Source organism: Coptis chinensis, chromosome 3 (genome assembly GCF_015680905.1).
Source record: "Coptis chinensis isolate HL-2020 chromosome 3, ASM1568090v1, whole genome shotgun sequence".
Lineage (NCBI taxonomy): Eukaryota > Viridiplantae > Streptophyta > Magnoliopsida > Ranunculales > Ranunculaceae > Coptis > Coptis chinensis.
Window position 1 is genome coordinate 38515680 of NC_141458.1, and position 19900 is coordinate 38535579.

The 19900-nt window shown below is 37.9% G+C and overlaps 1 protein-coding gene across 9 annotated transcripts; it reads right to left on the reverse strand.

Annotated features, from left to right (window-relative positions):
* Positions 1 to 8118: 8118 nt before the first annotated feature.
* On the reverse strand, positions 8119 to 19880 carry LOC147509534 (DUF1997 family protein, putative (DUF1997)). Of its 9 annotated transcripts, none has more exons than XR_015218511.1 (10): positions 19510 to 19880; positions 19386 to 19437; positions 18135 to 18380; positions 17535 to 17643; positions 16018 to 16063; positions 15642 to 15724; positions 11253 to 11311; positions 10509 to 10636; positions 8477 to 8550; positions 8119 to 8352 (listed from the first exon to the last, which is right to left on the reverse strand). XR_015218511.1 is itself a non-coding variant. In XM_086601792.1 (9 exons), the coding sequence occupies exons 1-8, from the start codon at positions 19571 to 19573 to the stop codon at positions 10534 to 10536; spliced, it is 762 nt and encodes a 253-aa protein (XP_086457918.1). In that variant the 5' UTR covers positions 19574 to 19880; the 3' UTR covers positions 8119 to 8550; positions 10509 to 10533. The 9 variants fall into 9 exon arrangements, 4 of the variants coding, with proteins under 4 accessions (XP_086457918.1, XP_086457917.1, XP_086457920.1 ...); XR_015218509.1 differs by having other exon boundaries at positions 15597 to 15724; XR_015218510.1 differs by having other exon boundaries at positions 8119 to 8402; positions 15597 to 15724.
* Between the last annotated feature and the right edge of the window lie 20 nt (positions 19881 to 19900).

Below are 19900 nucleotides of genomic sequence, written 5' to 3' on the forward strand. Positions count from 1 at the left end.
AACTTTCCTCTTGATAACTATGTTCACATTCTCTTCAATAAGTTTTGTGTATTATTCATGTGCAGAGCACGTGCATTTTGCTAGTTTTAATAAAGGTTGAGAATAGCAAGGCCTAATAAAACAGTAGAATATATCCATATCCTTCGATATATTGAAGGTATCTTTTTCAGATATTTTTCGGTCACGGTCAAAATATCTTTATTTATATTTAGCCAAAATATCGAGGATATATATTTCTTAGGCCAAGTCCAATGGTGCACCAAAACATTAAATATGATGAAAATTGGGACGTCAAAACGCTAACCCGCTAACACTATATGTATATATACCGCCAGTTTTAACGATATAGCGTATTGTTTGCACGCCTTTGACAATGGCGGCTGGGGAGTTTGATTTTTTTTTTTCCGTAAAATACTTCATTGACCGGAGACGTTATAGTTAGGGGTATGTCTCTCGATTTTCAAAACGGGGGGAGGGGGTATATCTTTTTAAAAAAATATTATCAAACGGGGATATATATCTCAAATGAATCCTCGTAAATGAGACACAAATGTTGCGGTGTCTTTAGAAGAAGTAACATATGTAGTTTTCTGTTAATACCATTGTAGAGGAACATTTTAGTTATGACCTTACAATCTCGGAGAATAGGGTTTGTATAAGATATTTGACTGAACTTAGGTCGGTGTTCTGAGCTGCCTACGTATCCAGTTTTATGATGAACTAGAATCAAGTCAGACGTAGTTCATCTTGAATGATGATGAGTTGGAAATGGAGAGAATGTTAGCCTCCCTTTAGAATGGAGAAGACACATTTTTTTATAGGCGTGGATCCCCATTTTGCACTGTTTTGATGATTGTTTTTACTCTTTCTGTTACAAAGTAATGATCTGTCATTAATGATGTCGTTGACTAGTTTGCAGCGGTTACGTTTCCTAGGTTGTTTGGATGACCTGACGTTAAGTTGCATGCACGACCTGCTTGTAGTTTGGACACGTGGTCTGTCACGAGTGGTTGAGAGTGGAGGGTACTGACAACCATCAACGACATGTAGTACAATGGTTCAAACAAACTAAATAAATTGTGATTCTAACCATCAAACTCTAGTTTTGTCCACCAATTTTATTCCAATGTCAAATGAACTCGACATTACATCTAAAAGTGCAAGTTCATGTATAGTAACTTTTCTCCAATGTCAAATATAATAAACTTGACATTACGTGTATTAACTTTATTCAAATGTCAAATGAACTTGACATTAATTTTTTTCTAATGCCAAATGAAATTGACATTGCGTCTAGTTAGTATTAACCACCACCCCCCACTAGATGGGCCAATTAGGATTTCCCCCTTACTAGATGGGGAAATTAGGGTCTCTCCCGTAAGTACACTAAAAAAAAGTCAACTTGGGGACCCTAATTTCACGAGGGGTAATATTCGTTAACCCAAAAATCAATGTCAAATGAGCTTGATATTGATTCGATGTGTTATTTAGACTTTATTTTGTTTTATTTTTTTCCTGATAATTAGGTGTTAAATCCATTGTGATATACTTTTCCTTATTGTATTACCATGTTGAGTTACTTGATCAAGTGGTAGTTTCTATTCTCCTGATGCGTTCATGATCCACACTTTGTTTACTCTGCTAATTGTCATAGTTGTATTAAAGATTAAACTCTTGTGCAGCACTACAGCAGCATATATAGCAAGATTAGATCAAGTATCTGACCATGGCAAGATAATAGATTACCCACTCTGGCATTAATGACAGATTTACTTTGATTGTTTGTTTTTGAGACAGATTTTGAAGGGATTGATATTGGAAGCTGGACTGAAAGGTAAGGAAGATCATGATATTCATCATCCCTGCCCAAGACCACAGCACATCCCACTCAATTTTGAGTTTGATGGTAATGTTTTTGGTCAAAACAAATTAAAAAACTCTAATGCCCTTTTCTAGGTATAATTACATAAATATTCTGTGACTTTGGCAAAAACAAAATTGGGATTCAAACCATCTAGGACACGTGTCATGATCTCGCGAACTCTATCCGACGATTACCACCAATCCCCTTATCAAATGATACTCACACCCTTAACATTATAAAATTACATAATTACCCTCATCATCTTCTCTAAGCCATACACCACTACCACCACCACCAACTTAAAATACACAAAAACACTTAGCAACCCCCCAATTAAGCCTCAATTTAGCTAGACCCCAATTTTTTTAACCTCAATTTAGTTTAAACACCAACCAAAGGGTATTATACTTCACCAAATTCGTCATTTGGAAGCCAAATTGGAATGTGAAAGTGTTTGAAACTTGTCCAATACAACATGTGAAAAGATAATGGTATTCTCCTACCTTGCACAAACCAATAAATTGTAGTTTAATGATTGGGGAGGGGGGGGGGGGGGTGGTGGTTAAGGCTAATTATATTAAATATAGTGGGGGGGAGGGGTAATTAAAAACTTCTGTTTTTCAGTTGATCTTTTATGCAATTACAACCGTTGGATAGACTTGAGGAGATGATGACACGTGTCTTAGTTGAGTTTGACTTCTAGGATGGTCTTTGGGAAAGTCACGGGATATATATGTCATTGTACAAGCAAAGGGTAAAGAAGTCTTCTTACATGTCTTGACCAAAAAGATAACAATCAAGCTTGGTTGACTTGGATGTCCCGTTGTCTGGGGGGGGGGGAGATTAAAGCTAGAAAACCATACATTTTGGGCGAAAGGATAGAAACTCGACCCTCACCCCAAAGTAGACTCATGAGACTCGTAATTAAGGGCATCTCCAATGGAGGGTGTAGACTGTATAGAGTGTAAAGTTTACACTCCAAATGTCAAAAAACTATTTCCAACGGGGGTGGTATACCGTAAATAATAGAGTATTAGTTGATAGAGGAGGTGGGGAATTCCTCATCTCGCTATCAGTTGATAAATAGCTCGGGCGACATTTTAATCAACGTCCGAACAAAAAAAAATTCGGACATCACTTTAAGTAGCGTCCCTTTCTAATTCTAAAGTAATTTTTTAACTCGAACGTCGTCCCAATTTAAATTAAAGAGAGACGTCACTTTAAGTGACGCCCGAGTTTAAAATCCAATTTTTTTTACACTTCTAAGTATAGAGTGTGGATATTTATAGGTTATGTAAGGGACTAATATACACAACCAACGCATATTATATACGTGTCCAGCACAACTCGTCACTATATCAAGACTTGTCAGGTTGCTCATACTAAGACCTGCCAGGACGCTCATATCATGACCGCAACCAGGTGGCTTATACCAAGACCACAACCAAGTCTCGTAACGCTCAAAGATGGAAAGGTAGACGTTACAACAATTATGTAACAACAGTCATGCACTTTATTGCATCCTCATTAAAGCTCATTCAAGACCATATTAAGTACAGGGCATCAGGAGGAGGCATCATCTAGAGGGGACCTTCTCCACTATGGAAGGGCATGGCTTCTTCTCCACAATCAATCCATTTTCCTATTTAAAGGACCAATCAATAGGAACTACGTCAGACTTGATTCTAGTTCACCGGAGAACTGGATACGTAGGCAACTCGCGTCTATCGCGAGCTCAGTCAAATCCACAACTCAATCCCATTATCCTAAGTTGTAAGGCTAATTACGAAATCTAGTATTTACATTGGCGCCGTCTGCGGGTCGAAGTTCTTGAGAAAACTACACTTTTCACTTGTTATTCTCAAGCCCACGAAGCATGGTGTTGGTTGTTCTCAAACAATCAACCAAAGAGGCTTGCTTGCCACGGAGTAAATCTGTACATGAAAGATAAGTTTTTCCTTATCGATCTGCTTAATATTTCATAGTTTCATACTACATAGCCCTTTGAGTGGGTTTTGTTACGGTTCATGGGAAAGGCCAAAAGTTCAATTCATTTATGAACAATCTTGTTTATGTTCAATTATTATATTCAACATATATAGTCATGAATTTATACAATTATCGCCTATGTCGCATGAACAACAGTTTGAATATCATTTGCATATTCATTTGCTTACCAATACCTTTATTTTGCTTACAAAGTCTTGCATGGTGGCATTCAAGAAATATCAAATACTACTGTGGCTATGGCCATGAGTCCATGACCTCGTTTGGAAGTTACAAAATTTCTTGAGTCATGCATCAAATTTCGAACTGATGTTATTAGGTCGCTGGCGGATATCCAGATGGGGTTTAATTTCTTTTTATCAGTTACAGAAATCAGCACGACTCAACTCCTTTAATCACTAGGCCATTTGATTGGCTAAGCTAACTTCCCGACTAAATAGCGACCACCTAAGAGATGCAATTTCTAATTATGTTCGAAAGTTACAGTACATAGTTGGAGGCTTTCATTACTTTTGTTGGATCCTAGGTATTAAGGCTTATAATGACGCTTGGTTACCAACTCTTATACGCACCAACGTACTCTTTTGGTATTGCATATAATTGATTTGTCTAGTTATAACAATAACATTTACAGAGATTAATGTGACTTAACTCATTTAATATGCCACTAGCGAAAGGGTAGTTAAACTTACTACCTGTGTGAATGGGTATTCATCTCCTTGATTGCTCTAGATAGAGTGGTCACTAATTAACCATGACCAGCTACAAACAACAAATGATATTGCTCGACCTCATCAGTAGATCGCCTATATATACCACTGACAATCTTCTTGGTATAGCTAGAGTTATTGCAGGTACTATCATTGAATTGCTATGTCTGTTCGATCGGCCGACATGCGGCTAAATGGTGGCGAACTAAACGGAGACTTAACACGCTCGCTTCTTGAATTAAAGGAGCATTCCAGGACCTTCAAGGGAGAAACCTTTGAACTACTTGCAGCGTTCTCCACTCAAAGTTGAAGTAACTTGGTTTTTTTGGCTATTACCATACCTTTAACATTTGAACTAATTTTTTGTAGTGCAGTTTTCCATATATACCTATATATTACAAAGACGAAGAAATCAATCATTCGTTCTCAACTACATTTCTCGGTACAAATAATACGTCATGTTGCTAGATAAAGGTTCAAATCAAGTTGAATATTGTCATCCATAATAGCAAAGAATCAAGTTATTGCTAGACCACAAATGGATACAGATTCACACACTTGCATTTTTGAAAGTGCATCACTACTGACCGATATGCTGGAGGTCGAACAAACTCTCAATCCGTTATAGGTCGCTCGGATTGTAAAGTGGAGGCTCGTTCTCGCTCCTTGGCAAATTGATTTATTGCAGGATAATACAGTTATAATAGGTCATTGACTATGAACGGGAGCTCGATTTATCATAGGTAGATTGCACTCTAAATGGGAGCTCGCAACAGCCATACGCACAATTCGATCTAGTGCTTGTCAATCAAGCTCCAAACTGGGGGCTAGTCACAGCCATATCCGAACTGTGGCTACTCATTACTATCTAAATAGGTTCAATTCAGTTATTATACTCTATGCATCTCCATAATTAGTGAATTACTACCGCATCTAAAGTATTAGCTCACATTTTTTACAGGTCAATCAAGCTCCAAAGCTGGGGCTCGCTACAGTCACGCCAATTCAAGGCTAGCTATCAACTGCGACCTCCAAAATCAAAACGCTCACTCGAGCTCAAATGCTCACTAGAACCACCCGATCACTCAATCGAACTAAAACACTCTACAGAGCTTAAACGTTCTCCACATTAAAACACTTACTCGAGCTCAAGGCTACATAGCTCATAGGCTACTTAGCCTTAACACTTCTCGCTAGTTGGAGACCTATATTTCTAGGATCAACTAAGTGCATAACGCTCTTTAAGAGTTAAACATTCAAACGAACTCAAACGCTCTCCAAAGCTCCACGTTCTGAATGACTAAACGCTACATAGCGTCACCACTTCTCACTAGTTGGGGACCTATACTTCTAGGACCGACTCAGTACAGAACGCTCTCTAAGTGCACCAGGCTCCCGTGGGCCACATCGCTCACTTGAGCAAAACTCTCACTCGAGCTTGAATGCTACATAGTGCTAACATTTCTCACCAGTTGGGAACCTATACATTAAGGGCCGGCCCAGTGCAGAATGCTTAATAAAGCAATACACTCACTCGAGCTCAAACGCTCCCTAGAGTAGAACGATCACGTGAGCACTCCTAGTCCCTTGATATATGCTCACTCGAGTAGAACGCTTACTTAAGCACTAAGGGTCCCTCGACCTACGCTCACTCAAGCAGAATGCTTACATAAGCGCTAAAAGGGCCCTTGACCTACTGGAGCAGAACACTTACTTAAGCACTAAAAGGTCCCTTGACCTACGTTCACTCGAGTAAAATGCTTACTTAAGTACTAAAGGTCCCTTGACCTACGCTCACTCGAGCAGAACGTTTACATAAGCGCTAAAAGGTCCCTTGACCTAATGGAGTAAAATGCTTACTTGAGTACTAAAAGGTCCCTTGACCTACTGGAGCAGAACGCTTACTTAAGCACTAAAAGGTCCATTAACCTGTTGGAGCAGAATGCTTACGTAAGCACTAAAAGGTCCCTTAACCTACGCTCACTCGAGTAGAACGTTTACTTAAGCACTAAAGGTCCCTTGACCTACGCTCACTCGAGCAGAACACTTATATAAGCGCTAAAAAGTCCCTTGATTTACACTCACTTGAGCAGAACACTTACATAAGTGCTAAAAGGTCCTTTGACCTACTAAAGCAGAACACTTACTTAAGCACTAAAAGGTCCCTTGACCTATGCTCACTCGAGCAGAACGCTTACTTAAGCATTAATGGTCCCTCGACCTACACTCACTTGAGCAGAACGCTTACTTAAGCACTAAGAGTCCCTAGACCTACGCTCACACGAACTCCAATACACCCTAGAGTAGAACGCTCACTTGAGGTCCAATGCTCTCTCGAGCTACAATCTTCTCACTAATTAATGACCTATACCTCTAAGATCAATTCAGTGTAGAAATCAGAACGCTCTCTTGAGCTACAATCTTCTCACTAATTGAGGGCCTACACTTCTAGGATTAATCTAGTACTTGTCAAAGCAACATCATTCTCATATTCAATCATTACGTAACCCATGTGTTTCCCACGTGTGGAGTTAATCTTTCATCAGATCATCCTAAGAAATAGGAACGACCTAATGAGAGGGGGCTGTGTGAGGGACTAATATACACAACCAACATATATTATACACGTGTCCAGCACAAACTCGTAACTATATCAAGACCTGCCAGGATGCTCATATCACTACCGCAACCAGATCGCTTATACCAAGACCACAACTAGGTATTGTAACGCTCAAAGATGGAAAGGCAGATGTTACAACAATTATGTAACAATAACCATGCACTTTATTGCACCCTCATTAAAGCTCATTCAAGACCACATTAAGTAGAGGGGCGATAAAATCAGGAGGCCGGAGACATCATCTCGAGGGGACCTTCTCCACTCTGGAAGGGCATGACTTCTTCTCCACAATCAATCCATTTTCCTATTCAAAGAACCAATCAATAGGAACTATGTTAGACTTTATTCCAGTTCACCGGAGAACTGGATACGTAGGCAACTCGCGTCTATCGCGAGCTCAGTCAAATCCACAACTCAATCCCATTATCCTAAGTTGTAAGACTAATTGAGAAATATAGTCTTTACAGGTTATACAATATTATGCAATTAGAGTTGTAAAATACTAATGGCACCTACGTGGAGCCTAGGTAGAGGTGTAATTTTACACCCCCCATTGGAGATGCCCTAAGAAGCATTTTCCACACGCTTGACTGAGAATTTAACCTGTTTGCTAGGACGATTTTCTCAAGAAAATATACATTTTTTCATGAAAAAGTCTCGCAAGCACGAAAACCTTCTTAAGAAAATGCTTCAAGAAAATTTGAAACTTTTGGGTCTTACATAGGCTGATGGATTTGAAAAATATTGTACAAGTGTGATGGATTAGTTGTCGCTCTTTTTGAGGTGAAATTAGGAAAAACAAGGAGGAACAAGAAGGCAAGTATATTTATCATTTGTTCGAAGGCTTACGTAAAGTAGCAAGAACTATAAAACGCAGAAATAAGAACAGATCTAACAGAAGTATCAGAAAATCTCCATACTCTGAAATAACTTTATATTGAAATAACATTACAGCGCATCACAAGGAATTGAGGTTTTAATCTCTCTGGTTACTGCTCAGATACACATCATAATATTCAATGGACAAACATAACCAAAAATTCCTACTCAAATTGATAAAATCATACTAAAGGTCTCTCTGAAGCAGACAGATCAAGTCCAAAGTGAAGTCCCCATAATCAACATGGATGTGTGCTAGCAGCAGCATCGGGCTTCTCCAAACGTATGAGTAATTCCAAGAATGTTGCATTTGTTCAGTTGACTATTAATACAAAGTGGCACGCTAGTGGGCACATTTTTATACAGATAATCCACGACAAAAATAGATGGAGCTACCTGAAGTCCGGAACCAGATGTGGTCAATACAACAGTTTTGACGCAGTGATTGAAACAATCCTGTTAAAATAAGCCTGGAAAAGAAAGTGCATAAGATAATGAAATAAAATCCTGAGACACAAAACCTACAAGCATACAAGACGTTATCAAGAGTAAACATAGAATTCTGAGGATATCTATTAACCATTTTTGTAGTCAATCAACGGGTAGAATTCAACAACCAATCTCAATTGGATGACTTGGATTATTGATGGCTATCGGGCTTGGGTTGTATGTAATGCCTTTACATGCATAAGAGCTGCAGTGGTATGCACTTAATTGAGAGAACTACAGGGCACGACCATGATAAACACTGATCAGGTTCTATATATGTACTGGTACTGGTTTTGGGAGCCTGATCAGGATTTACAAGGACAAGTGGTGCTGCCTTTTTGTGGAAGTACTAGGAAGAGGTGAGTTCACTGCCAAGAGATGAAAGGCATTGAAACAGGACTATGTGCACCTTTAAAGATATGTAAAGATATGAATTAAGCATGCGACAATTGCTTCAGACTCCATGAGAGCTGAAAAAATCGTACACAGGGTAGATGAAGTACCTTGGTTAAGACTTAAGAACATTAGAAAAAATGTATAACGGAATTGGATAGACATATTAAGATGAAACCTAACAAAAAGAAGCTCGGGTCTACACAGTGCACTGGAAGTGATAAACTAGGAAAGATGAATCGGGATGCAAGAATTAATCAAGACATCAGTAGAAGGGATACCAAGGATAAGAGATATGGAAGTCTTGCGAGGAGAGGAAAGAAAATTGGACACTGGGAATTTTGAAGAGCAATCTGAGTCAAAAGCTGAGAAAACAGAATTCAGTTAAAGAGACAGAACACACAAAGCATAAAGATACCAGGGATGAGCTCGAGTGTGCTGCCAGGAAGTATAGGAAGCTGGGTGATCGAGAGGGAGATTTTCTTTTGAGTTTGGATAGGCATCATCAACTTCATACTGAAGGACATGGACATCCAAGTAGAAAGTACAAAAGGTTTAAGGAAGATGGTGGAAGTATTAAGCTAGGTAAGGATGAGCGTGGAAGCAGAATGCAAGGGGAGGATGAGGACTGGGGAAGCAAGAAGCATGAAACACGAAACAGAAGATAGGGAGAACACGAGGGTGATTGTGATGCAAAAGAACGTGATAGCAGGAGTGAAAGAGGTAATGAGGATTGTGATATTAAGGTGCAGATGAAAATGAAAGGATGTTTGCAACCAAAGAGCGCGAGGTTAGGGATGATGCAGAACATGTTCGTTGTGATATCAAAGTGCATGAAAGAGGTGTAGAGAAACATGAGAGGCATGAAGGAAAAGAGCATGAGGTAAAAAGTGATGGAGAAGATAATGATAGCAGAAGCCGTAAAAGATATAATGAGGATCCTGATATCAAAGTGAATGAAAGAGGTGCAGAGATATTTATGCCAGGCATACACATCTTCCATGTTAGAATATTTAAAGGGGATGGTTATACGTATATAAACTTCAAAAAAACTCCACCATCAAAAACAATGAATTAGAAGCTGATTTTCGGTGGAGATGCTCTCCCCACAATATAGATTATCCTTAGAAAAAATCAGCACATTTGAAGATGTCTAGACTTATCAAAATTTGCTTACAATGCCATAAAATTATCCAACAGTCCAGAATTTCTAAATTTCAAAACAACTTTTGACAAGGTTAAACATTTTCAATTGAGCTGATTTTTTTTGTAAGTGAGATTCTCAATTATGAGAAGACTATCTTCACCAAAAATCAGCCCTCATCTTATAAATCCACTTTCGGTGGTGGAGTTCATTTGGAGTCACTCTAAGGTTGAGTTCATATAACCATCCCCACATTTAAAATAGTAGTAATAAATTTGTAAAATTTGTACCTAAATCAAAACTTAAGTTGAGGACTGGGGGCTGGGGGAGTATAATTCTTGAGTAAGTAAAACGTGCTACAACACATTCATATGTGATATGCAATTTTAGTGTAGCATTTACCAGCCCAATCAATATAAAAAGAGAATCAGGTAGAAATCTTGAGTTGCTCTTGGACCCAATCATCATAATCTTGAAGAAGTTGCTGGAGCAGCAGAGGAACAAGCCTATCCACTAGGGATTGCATGACCCTATAGAAAAACATACTGTCAAATGTCAATATCATAAATATGGTTCATGTAGCTATCATCATGATGAGTGTTTTGAAATTACGAACGAAGAACAAGAGAAGCAACCAAAACTGGTGACGGAAGGCAACATTTTAGTATGAAATTTTTACAGCATCCTACCAGCTAGCCTTTTACAAATACACCAGTTAGTTGAGCCTCAGGAGCAAATGCAACACATCCCCTTGTTAATTAATTGAAGAAGGAATAAACAAAAATATAAGTGCAGTTCCTTCAGTTGCAAACGTGCTACTATTGAACTCTTAGGAATCTTGTTGATTCATAAATTCATAGAACACACTATCAGAAAAGATCGCAATATATGTTGATTCTATTAAATGGCATGACTTTTGTGGTAACCATGTTTTCATTTTCAAGTCCAATGTAGAGTCAAAATTTGGACATAAACAACATTTTTCCAATGCTCAAGGGAGAAAATACACTGCAAATAGGAATTAGCATGTGAAACAAAAATCGAGCAAATTATAACAATTTGTCTTTCCTATTCATGTATACATACCTCAGTTTCTTAATTTTTAAATACAGCTCAATATCTGAAGTCAAAACAAGCAGTTCTTACACATTTCCAGGCTTTTCAATTGCAGATGTCGGCAAATAAGTGAACGGCCGTGTGTAGACCTGTTAATGAAGTTACAAGAACTAAGTACTTCCAATGACAACCCACAAACATTGATTCAACAATAATGTCTCTTCAATTAAGAAGGGTAAAGAACATCTAAGTGACTGAATATTGAAGTAAATGTATCCATGAAGCAGCATATGATGTAACTTCAAGTAACATGTCAAGTCTATCGATCAAAACTTATGAGTAACATATGCCGATATGCCTATAACAACTAAAGTAATAATATTATGGAGAGGAAAATGCATCATGCTAGTAACGAGTAATTGGCTTTAACAAAAAAGGAAGGTGGTTTGGGAATTATGAATCTAGGTCAGCGGAATAAGGCTGGGTATTGTGGTCTCATCTTCAAGATAGTTTCCAAAGAGAAAAGTCTATGGGTTTCCTGGGCTTGGAATCATCACATTAAGAATAAGAGCTTTTGGACAATGCCATGTCCTAGAGAATGCTCTTGGGTCTGGAGAAACATTCTTGAGTTGAGAACAACAGCTTGCAAGTTCATAAAGTATAGCATTGCATCTGGCAATGAAACTTCTCTTTGGTATGATCTCTGGTGCTCCACTAGACCTCTCATTGAAGATCAGAATGCAAGGAATTATATTCAACCACCCCTTGAGGCCAAGGTGAGTGAATTGATCAGTAGTGCAGAATGGAATTCCCGTGTCCATAATCTACAGTGCTCTGAGTTAAGAGAATAGATTTTGAATACTGACATCAATAGATTTCTAGAAAAAGATAGAGTGATGTGGACTCCAGATCCCAAAGGAATTTACAGTTCTGTATCAGCTTATAATGCTTTAAGAGCTCCTAGAGAAAGGGTCAGATGGTATAATATGGTGTGGGGTACGATGGTAATGCCTAAACACTCTTTCACAGCATGACATTTATTTGCTGGTAATTTACCTACTCAAGATAGACTTGTTAAGAAGAAGGTCTTGCAGAGCACGTCGTGTTGCACTGTTTCCTATGTAACCAATCTAGGGAGAACTCAAAGTATTTATTGGGGAGGGGAGTGAGCAGTTGAGATACCTTCGGGTATGTTTCTGCTTTGAGAGTAAACATGTCTAAGAGCACAATTTTTTTGGGTAGACAGTTTGGAGGTGGATAGTTTGGCCTCCTTCATTGGATGCACTTCGGGGTAGAACCGTCTAAACATTTAGGACTCCCTTTGGGTGCGAAGTATAGATCTAGAGCCATTTGGGACCCGATTATCAAGAGTTTTAGTAAGAAACTTGCCGGATGGAAAAGACGTGTTTTGTCCAAAGGGGATTGGGTTATTTTGATAAAGAGCACCTCATCTAGTTACAGGTGTATTACATGTCCCTTTTTCGCTTACCAATAAGTGTTGCTCACCGTATTGAGTCAATTATTGCAAACTTTTTGTGGGATGACACTGAGGATAGGCATATATATCATTTGGTGGGGTAAACTATGGCTATCTAAGCATGACGGGAGTTTGGGCTTTTGTATGCTTCATGAGTTCAACCTAGCTTTGCTAGACAAATGGCTATGACGTTTTTGGGGAGGAAAAAGAGAGTTTGTGGAGGAAAGTTATTTCGTCCAGATTCGGCGAGGATTGCTGACCACTCCTTATGGATGTGGGGTTTGGAAGGGCATTTCCAAAGTGTCTGAGGCTTTCCAAAGGAACATTAGATTTTGTTTGGGGAATGGTGAGAGCTTTAGGTTTTGGGAGGATGTTTGGTTAGATGAGAGACCTCTCTTTTTGTCTTTTCCTCGATTATATGCTTTATCAAACTTCAAGAATCATCCAGTTTGTGTGTTTATGCGAGAAGATAATTGCCAGATCTAGGTATTGATACGGAACTCTCAGACCGAGACATAGTGAGTATGGCGACTGGCGACACTCACATGCAAACTGGACTCTATTCCTTCTGTGAGACCGGACAAAGATAAATGCCTTTGGTCTATTAACAATAATGAGAGTTTTTCCACAAAATCCTTTTACTTTGAGTTTCTCAGTCTTCGCCCCCTTCCTTTTCCTACACCTTTGTCTTTCTTTCCCAGTTATTTTATTTGGGGTGCTAAGGTCCCTTCCAAGGTCGCTTTCTTTGTTTCAAGGTTGCTTTCTTTGTTTGGTGTTCTTCTTTGGGTCGTGTGTTAACTATTGATAACCTTCGAAAGAGACGCTTCAAGGAAGCCTTGATCAATTTTTGTCCTTTATGTTTGTCGGATGGTGATTCTGTGAACCATACCCTTTTTTGTGTCCTTTCTCTTGGGGGGTATGGAGTGCTTTTATTCTGATGTCAAGGGTCCAATGGGTGCGTCCAGGTTCGGTGAAGTTGTTTCTAGCATTTTGCAATGTATCTGCTCACTCACGTAAGGGGAGGAGAATCTGGAGTATGGTTTCTTTTGCCATCTTGTGGGGACTACGGTTGGAGCAAAACAAGAGACACTTTGAGGGAGTTATAAATGGCTTTCTATTTTTCTGGTCTAAGGCGCATGAGGAGACCCAAGACATTTCTTTTGAGTACATTGTGTGTAAATGGGAGTCATTCATGTTTTGATTCCGATGTTTTTCTTTCTTTCTTCTTGTTTTGTAGTAACCTAGGGAACGATCCTTTTTGTTGTTTAGTTTTTCTTATTTTTTTTGTTACTTGTAGTTGTTGGATATCTCATCCTTTTTGTAATTGTTTTTTTCCATTATCAATATATATATCCTAATTTTACCGATAAAAAATAATAATAATAAAAATTCTTTGAATGCACCTATAGCAACTCCAGTTGGGGATTCAAACTCTTTCGATGAACTCAAATGAAGAATGGTGGTTTCTATATGGTAAAAGTTGTCAGAACACTCTAGAGGCTGAGATCATCAAAGTGTATGTGTGTGCTGCTCTTTACTATGTGTGGATAGAGAGAAATCAGAGAAGGTTCCCAAACAAAGTACAACCATGGCAAGTAGTAGAGGAAAGACTACTGAAGGATATGTAAGTATACTTACAAGGTCAATTGGGTGAAGTTAAAAATGTTACTAGTATCAGAGTGTTACTTGATAGACTTGGTACAATGGCTAAGTTCAAAAGCTCCCATCAGAAGCATTGCAAATGGCTGAAGCCAGAACAGGGTACATATAAGCTCAACACTGATGGCTCGGTGTCTGAGTTGAATTGTAGTACAGGGGGTTATGATAATAGACAATGATGGAAATGTAATATTGTTGTTTTTCTGGCTCTGGAGGTTAGAAGTCCATCTTGTTTCAGGAACTGTTAGCCATTCTTCAAGGGTTACAAGGATGTCACACTAAGCTAATTCATAGAGTAGTAGTGCCATCGGACTCTCTTAGGTTCATCATGATCCTACTGGGAAGGGAGAGAGTACCTTGGTACTGTGAAAATCTGGTAGCTGAAATCAAAACAGTCTCAAACTGGTTCTCTCTTATTAATGATGTCTTTAGGGAATGCAACAGGCAGCTGATTACTTAGCTGGCCTAGCAAATGTAAGTGTTGTCTCTTATTTTGTTCCTCCTCTAGACAAAAAGTTACATTGTATTGTAAAGGAGGATAAGATTGGAAAAGTTTATTCGCAAAATTAATACAGGTAAGGGTCTGCCTAACCCAAAAACTAATTCAAAAAAAATATATATATATTAATATCCATCTTTTTGTTAAGTCTATCTGTCTTGACAAAAATAAGAAATGTTATGAATATGGTGACAAAAAGTAAGTACAATTACTAAAAACAATAGTAAGAACAGTGCTGCAGATAATGAGACAAACTTTACAAATGAAACAATATCCAATAAAGTAATAAACATCCATTTCATATAAAAAAAAGAGGCACAAAGCAGCGCGAGATTTGGTCTAATAAGCGTAGTATCTCTCGCCCTCACACACACATGAGTAGCCAACTTATGATTCAGCTGCAGCGCATAAACCATAACACTAAACAAATAGATCTGTAACAGTAAGTTGTGTTCTGTGGGGTGTAGTACTTCATCTAATATTAAAGTTTGAAGTTGGTTTAGAAAACAACAAGGGCACAAGTGCCTGAGCATACACATTAGTCTCGTAACTGAGCAATGAATACAAGATTTTCTTTTGTCCTTCGAACATTATATTGAATTCTAAAATATGATAAACTTATAAACTTATGCAACACCAAGGATGAGTACTTATGCAGCAAGTCAATGAAACAAACAGTTCGAATATCATGCATGATGGCAATTTCATGGTATAGCACTATAGCCTACTGTTAAACATTAAAAAGCATGCTCCAGACCTTTTATACCAATCTTGAATTCATTAAGCATTTCATCAGTACCCGAAAGGCATTATATAGAATCTGTGAACTTAAAGTTTGAATAACCTCAAGGGAAATATTCAATTTCACGTCAATATCCAAATACCGCTCACCGTCTTCACTCCAGGTTATGTGATTTCTCATGGATGCTGCAATAAATAAATAAACAAAAGAAAAGGAAAGTAAAAGAGGAGAGGGAAAATCCCTATCATTGTTAATGTGTGTTTTCTCTTACAACAAAAATAAAAAAGAACAGTTGCTCTCCAAAATGTGTGAGTGTATGGGGGGCTGGGAATTTGTTTATTTCTACATGATTAAGAGGCCCTGTAAGTTTTAACACCTTTGATCTTAAACACCACAAGGCGTTGTAATCAAATTTATCTTGAGAGATATCTAGGCCTGGTTAAAAACCTAAAAGTTCCAAATACAAAAGAAACTTTACCTGAAAATCTGTCATTTTGGCGTTCCACAACATCAGAACCCTCAAACTGAACAAGTAATTAAAAAATAACAGAAAAATGTGTTAGAACAATAGGACTTTCTCACAATCAAATTTCGCCATCCTTTCGAAGCATCAAACAGTACAAAGAATCAAACATGAACTCTAGTGTCTAGTAGTATAAGCTAGATGTGCATGTGTATGGATCGATTCTAGTTCTGTTAAGTTAACATTTCACAGGACCATTTGATTTGAGCATTACTGACAGAAGGCAATAGAATCAATGTCATCCATTCACACGTCATCTGGGAACATATCATCGAGAAACATGCAGATCTTTACAAAATTGATACAAATTAGTATTCACAGCCCTCAGACCTCTTCCAAAACACAGAAAAAAATAATAATAATGTACAGATTTGATGTCATGAGCACACTGCATATATCACTGGAAGGAAACAGAAGCAACAAAATGGGGGCTAGCTAGTTGTACAAACATTTTACCATTAAATTATATGCCATGTACAGAACGTAAGAACAAACTGGTCATGATTGTAGCTGAGGTACATATATCTATCCAATATCAGGAGTATAGATACCAAATAAAACAAGAATGACGCTAACCATTGTAACTTGTACGCAGTTTATCACATCTGTCAGTCAAATTATGCATTTACTTCAATAGTGGTATCTGGAAGCTATCTTCTTTTGAAATTTGAAGATTTCTCCAGCCATCCGCTATCTAGGGCATTGATTGGTTTTCCTATTGCTGGTTGGGCAGGTAATAAGATTAATCATTGCTCTACTTTTTGTTATTGATATTTTGTTCGCAAATTCTTTTTACGTTGTAGCAAAGGGACGCTCTATGGTTGTTGTTCTATGGTTGAGGCTAAGTACCCAAGTCGAACCTACCAAGATTCTAACGTGCGTATCACTCTACATGATCTTGTGACTGTGAATTGAGATAACCAAGTGGCCAGCGCTATATTCATTGTTAGTAATGTTGTGTTTTGTGAGCGTATGGATTACACTGAGATTGACTCACTTCACTTGCGACTTGGTGATATTTTGGAGTATAACGCCATATCTGAATCAATTTAGCCAGTTGATGATATAGTTAACAAAACCTGTTTATGGGCCACTTGACTCCAAAACCTTAAGCTGTTAGAGAGACGCACAAGTGCACAATAACATATACCCAACAAAATGTGTGGCAAACAACAGGATATAAAGCACACTACAATATCCTAGGGCGAATACAAACGTCATGACTCCAACCCTCATCTCAAAGCAGTATCAGAAACTTGAACATGCGAACTCTCTCATGATTTACCACTTTGATGCCATATTCTAATTAAAAGAGTGCAACATGAAAACACAGTCATACACATAAGTTGTTGGTACTACGGAGCTTTAGAAATGATACACATTCTTCAAATCGGCCTTGACCTAAATACCTAATGGGGTTTATACATAAATAAGTAAGACTTTTGCAAGTGCAATCGACGAAAACAGTTCACCTTACAAGAGAGCATCTCAACAATGCAATCTTCACTCGTTGGGGTAACTCGCAGGTCGAGCATAGGAGCTACTTCAAAGTTCAAAAGTTGGACTTTTGGAAGAATGCACCTGCATACATATCCAGTCAAAGACAAGTTTAGAGTAAAATCCCATAATGCGCATACTTGGGATAAGCACAAAAATCTTTTGTATTGACTCTATATTCCATTGTTATTCTAGTTTACTGCTAAAAGGAACCAGAACTTTTCTTCATGGAAAATTAAATTCTACACTTAGAGAAGTGAAAATAAGAATAAAAGTATAAAACAATCAGTAAAGAAAAACAGAAGGAACCCCGTCAGCAGTAGGACTGCATGATTTTTCAGTAGAAACAAGTGTCTTTCCTTTAGTAATTAGATGCTTCCCATTATATACCTCTAATTGGTTTGTTGACTTTACTAGCATTACCTTTCATGTGCTTAACATTAGAGAAAACCACAATCGAGTTCCATACTCCAATCAATCCGATATTAGAAATGGATAGAGAGAGTTCATTCTATAATATTGCTACAAACCAATTGGAACACTACTAGTTGGCACTGGAAAAGTAGACTGAGAACCTGTATGTGTTAGAATCCAGGGACTGAAAATCTTGCAAGGCCTTTGTGTTCAAAATTGATTCAAATCCTGAGGGTTGACTGAGAAATTTACTGATTGGGTACAACTTCTGACACTCATCGTCATAATTAGGCAAGTTAAGTCTTTCTTTTCGTCTAGCGATTAGATTTGCAACTTTTGCATTTTTCTTTGACAAGTGTGCTTTCGGCCTTTGAATTACTTCAGCTCTCTTTACAGATCCGAGTGTTCTGATGCAAAAGAAAAGTGATAAGAAGAATAATGTTGAATACTGATAAGTGATGAGTTGCAAAAAAACCTACAACTAATGGAAGTGAGATTGAATGTGAAAAATATTAAGCAGGAGATTGAATGAGACAAGCTTGAGAAGACCTCTGCATACATGGAGAGAAAAAGCACCCTGGGAGACGACACAAAATAAACAAGAATGATGGCTCTTGTCAAATACACAAGAAATCTATGTAAAAACCAAGGTCATGCATCCCATATGCATTATCAAATGAGTCTAATCCAAAACAAATATCCTCTGTTACTCCAGATACTGTTGTGAATGTGTATAAAGTTAACTACATTGAAGATAATCAGATAGTACTATTTCAAGCTTCAAAATCTGAGAGATACAAATGTATTGCATCACCGTATCCTAGACGTTAAAACTCCAAAAGCACTGGCCAGATCCATTTACAAGTGCAAAAAGGGCCACTGACGAGCTACACTATGCAATTACTTTCTCACTGGAACCAGGCCAATACAACATGCAGCCCACAAAATCCTTCTCACATCATTGTAGGCTTTCTCCACATCAAATTTAGAAGCAACCCAAAGTTGATAGAAATAAATCCTTTAATTCATTGAGTACAACTAGCTAATTTGATTCTAAGATCAAACGAGAAATGCAGAAGCCTCGTTTTTTAAGAATTTACATTGATTACGAAAATTTACTCAGGTCTAGTATATAAATCCACCGTATTGTGATAATCCGTGAGCGTAGCTCTCTCTCTCTCTCTCTCAAATCTAGTAATACTAGTACTGGAAATGTGTTTCTATTTTTCTAATCATAGGTCACATTCTGACACCCTTGATAAGCACAATCAAAACCTGTAATTTTGATAAAGATCCTTAAATCAGTTTAATCAACTGACAATAATAAAGTAATTACATGCTTCTCCTTCTTGATAGGTAGCATTTGTTATGGCAGCATAATCTTATTGAAGATGTGAGTGTAAGAGATGTACCTTATTGTAATCGAATAGCTGCTAGGACATTTGAGATAAGTTGTTGTTATTCCTGCTCAAAACAAGAAGAATGAGTTAGGAAATTAAGAAGGGTACAATTTTAGAGTTGGAATGCAATCATTACCTGTAATACTACTACTACTACTTCCACTCAGTGGAAATGTACTGCACTTGAAATACAATTCCATTTGTCATACAAACATAGACACACAGCTCTCGGCAGTAGAATGAACTATAAAGTCATGGACGAACATCAGTAGCCACATAATATGGTAGGGATGTGTTGTCACCTTGTCAAGTAATAATAATGCGGTAATGTCCCACTCTGGTGTTCTTTCTGTCCATGAGTTTTATTTACTACTAGTACTGTTTCCCCACTATAAATAGCCGTCGTGGTCCCATCCCAATATACATGTCACAACTTTTGGCCAGTGTACACAACATTACCCGGAAAGGATATCTATATCACTGCCTTTGTTTATGGGAACCGTTTATTTTCCATTTATGCCGCCACG

Bases quoted from the DNA above. Each gene is read 5' to 3' on its own strand.
- LOC147509534 (XM_086601791.1), bottom strand. From the start codon at position 19,573: ATGGAATTGTATTTCAAGTGCAGTACATTTCCACTGAGTGGAAGTAGT. The intron at 19,438-19,509 runs GTAATGATTGCA...TGTTTTGAGCAG, and splicing joins TAGTAGTAGTAGTATTACAG to GAATAACAACAACTTATCTC. The intron at 10,637-11,252 runs GTAAGAACTGCT...GTTTTTCTATAG, and splicing joins ATTGAAAAGCCTGGAAATGT to GGTCATGCAATCCCTAGTGG.